The following is a 3,424-nucleotide window of genomic DNA, read 5'->3' as shown; positions in this document are numbered from 1 at the left end:
GGTGATAGAGGAGGTGAGGGGATGATAGAGGAGGTGAGGGGATGATGGGGGTGATAGAGGAGGTGAGGGGATGATAGAGGAGGTGAGGGGATGATGGGGGTGATAGAGGAGGTGAGGGGATGATGGGGGTGATAGAGGAGGTGAGGGGATGATAGAGGAGGTGAGGGGATGATGGGGGTGATAGAGGAGGTGAGGGGATGATAGAGGAGGTGAGGGGATGATGGGGGTGATAGAGGAGGTGAGGGGATGATGGGGGTGATAGAGGAGGTGAGGGGATGATGGGGGTGATAGAGGAGGTGAGGGGATGATGGGGGTGATAGAGGAGGTGAGGGGATGATAGAGGAGGTGAGGGGATGATGGGGGTGATAGAGGAGGTGAGGGGATGATAGAGGAGGTGAGGGGATGAGGGGGTGACAGAGGAGGGGATGATGGGGGTGATAGAGGAGGTGAGGGGATGATGGGGCATCGGGGGTCTAATCGGGGCAGAAAAATCCTATTCAGACCTGAGAGGGATCCGGCCAGCTGTCAGTGAACCGTGCCGGCGAGGACTGGTGGTGCGCGGGGCTCCCCCGCTCCGGGCTGTGACAGGATTGAAATGCGGCCTGGGAGATGGGGCAGCCCCGGCGTCCACCGCCCGCCGCCGCCGTTTCCACCTGGTGGCCCTGGACGCCGGGGCTGCCCCATCTCCCAGGCCGCATTTCAATCCTGTCACAGCCCGGAGCGGGGGAGCCCCGCGCACCACCAGTCCTCGCCGGCCCGGTTCACTGACAGCTGGCCGGATCCCTCTCAGGTCTGAATAGGATTTTTCTGCCCCGATTAGACCCCCGATGCCCCATCATCCCCTCACCTCCTCTATCACCCCCATCATCCCCTCCTCTGTCACCCCCTCATCCCCTCACCTCCTCTATCATCCCCTCAACTCCTCTATCATCCCCTCACCTCCTCTCTGCCCCCATCGCTCTCGGGTCCGGCAACCGCAGGGGGGACAGCATGCAGCAGACGCTGCTGTGCCCTGCTCCCCCTGCCATCAGCCTTACTCTCTCCATCTTCCCCCCGCAGCATCTCCAAGCCCGTTCCCCCACAGAACGCTGCTGAGCTGCTGCTGGGGGAAAGAAGGAGAGAGCTGCGGTGACTGGTGCCGGGACATTGCTGGGTGATAGCAATGTCCCGGCACCCAAAGCAAAAGTTTATTAAATTTCTCCCCCTCCGGCGTGGGGGCGGGGGGGGAGAGAGAGCTGCACACAGTTCTCCTGTCCACTCACTGTGCGGTCTCTCTCTCCTCCCCGGTTCTCGGGCTGGGACCTCAAGAAAATGGCGCCGCCACCCGCCCCATGTACTGTAGCTGTGTACTGCGCATGTCTATGCACATGCGCAGTACACAGTGACGGAGCCTCCAGTGAAGTGAACCAGACGGACTCCGTCGGTTCACTTCAATGATGTGGAGGTGCCGTATAGTGTCTGTGTGTGTGTCGTGAAATGACGTCACACACAGACACTATAAACATGGCAGCCCCCTGTGCAGCAATACATTTTAGAAAAAAATACTGAAACACTACATTAAAAAAAAAAAAAACATCCTACAGACTTATTTATACTTATTACTTTTCATTAAAAAATTATCAAAAACGTGACACTGTCCCTTTAAATTCTCCCAAATATAGCTACTGTATAAAGCTGGTGTCACACAATCCTCACACATAAGACATAGGCTGGACTTACCTAGGCTCTTGCTATCTAGGGAACACCCCATGGGCTTTTGAGCTTTTTTTACATAACAAAATGGCTTATAAACTATGGTGATGAGAGGTATGCCCAGAATTGTGATGACTGGGATATCTTTAGCCATTGGCCTACATCCCTGCTCTCCTGCTGACAGCCACATAGTAACGTGGTATCCCACATAGCCCAATATTCATAAGAGTCAGGGTGGTAATAATATAAAACAGAAAGTATCCAGACATGACTGCAGATCCCAAGATCCCCCATGTCACTGAAGTCTGGGAGGCTTAGACTAGTAGATTGTCCTCTCTCCCTATATACCAGTCTATCATTTGCCTTATTCCTGGAGCCTATTCTTTATGATGTGCCCCTCATACATCCAGCACAGCATATGACTAATAATACATATATATTGCTGTTGGGTGAAGCAGGGCTGCCCCATCTGCCGGTGACATTAGAGATCTGTCCCTATATCCCCCCATATCTCAGCTTCCAGGGCTGCACTACACTGAGCTCATCTGCACTCCCATCCACTTCAATGGTAGATTCCCAATGACTCAGCTATGCAGATGGCAAAGTCTCTGCAGGTGTTCCCCAACTTGTGGCCCTACAGCTGTTGCAAAATAAACTACAATTCCCATCATGCCTGGCAGCTGGGAGTTGTAGTTTTGTATTAGCTAGTGCCCACTGCCATAGAGGGTATAGGTATTCTGTCAGCTACTATGCCAGTGCCTGGGTATACCAAAACCGAGAACATGATAGCTCCTACAGTGCAGGGAAGCTGTGAGGCGTCTGCCTGTATGAAGCCACGCCAGCTGCTAATGCTGTGGACACTGCCTGCCATAGTGTCTCCACACAACACCCAGATACACGCCGCTCACACAGACACCGCACCAGCCGGCATACTATCCACACTCTGCGGCCTCACTCACCAGCAGCACCGCGTCCATCTTCATCAGCCTTGCCGACGTGGAGCAAAACACGGATTGGTCAGTACCGCTGTCAATCAGCAAAACAAGCCCCGCCTTTCCAAAATACCCATTGGATACCGACAGCGACAGACCGGAAGTGTGTGCGCAGACTCTTCTATTGGCCACGTCTCCCTACTCTGACTGTATAACTTACGTCGCTTCTAATTTAAAGGAGGAAGTTGCAGTCATTGGCGCATAGGATTCAATGATAGAAGTCAGCTCCTCCGCGCATTGGTTGGTGTATCGATAAGTCCCGCCCATCAGTTGCTTTCAGGTTCTTCTCCGGCTTCTCTGCAATTGGCTTAGAGTCTATTAGGAAATGAATTTATAGTTTCCGATTGGTCCAAAGTGTCGACCAATGAAAAGAGCTTTGCAGTTGCTATGGTAACTGGTGGGTTGAAGACGTGGCTTCCGCAGTGAGCGTCCGGCTAGTAATGCTGTAGACGCCTGAGTGGATATGAACTAGAGCAGTGTTTAATGAAGCCGCACATAACATAGCGGCAGATTATAAGCGCCATGAGAATAATGTGACTACATGAGGTGATAGGTGCCGCATAATGGGCTTCTCTGTGGCGGAAGGACACGTCGGACGCTGTGGTCTTCGCTACAGACATGACCTTGGCCTCTCTAACAATCCCCCCCCCAAAAAAGAGACCTGTCGCTGACTTATACAGCACGTCTGTCACATCTTTTTTTTTTTTTGTCACAGCAAATGTTAAATCCCCCATGTGGAC

At 52.8% G+C, this 3,424-nt stretch overlaps 1 protein-coding gene across 1 annotated transcript in view; it reads right to left on the bottom strand.

The window, feature by feature from the left end:
- COPZ1 (COPI coat complex subunit zeta 1) overlaps window positions 1–2,752 on the bottom strand; it is a 27,800-nt gene extending 25,048 nt beyond the window's left edge. Inside the window, exon 1 of the mRNA XM_069970238.1 lies at window positions 2,652–2,752. Coding sequence (XP_069826339.1) covers window positions 2,652–2,675 — 24 coding nt within the window. The 5' untranslated portion in view covers window positions 2,676–2,752. The remainder of the gene's footprint in view (window positions 1–2,651) is intronic.
- Between the last annotated feature and the right edge of the window lie 672 nt (window positions 2,753–3,424).

The sequence above is a fragment of the Dendropsophus ebraccatus genome, chromosome 5, assembly GCF_027789765.1.
Source record: "Dendropsophus ebraccatus isolate aDenEbr1 chromosome 5, aDenEbr1.pat, whole genome shotgun sequence".
Taxonomy (NCBI): Eukaryota; Metazoa; Chordata; class Amphibia; order Anura; family Hylidae; genus Dendropsophus; species Dendropsophus ebraccatus.
Note: the sequence above shows the minus strand (reverse complement) of the source record. Positions and strands in the feature narration are given on the sequence as shown.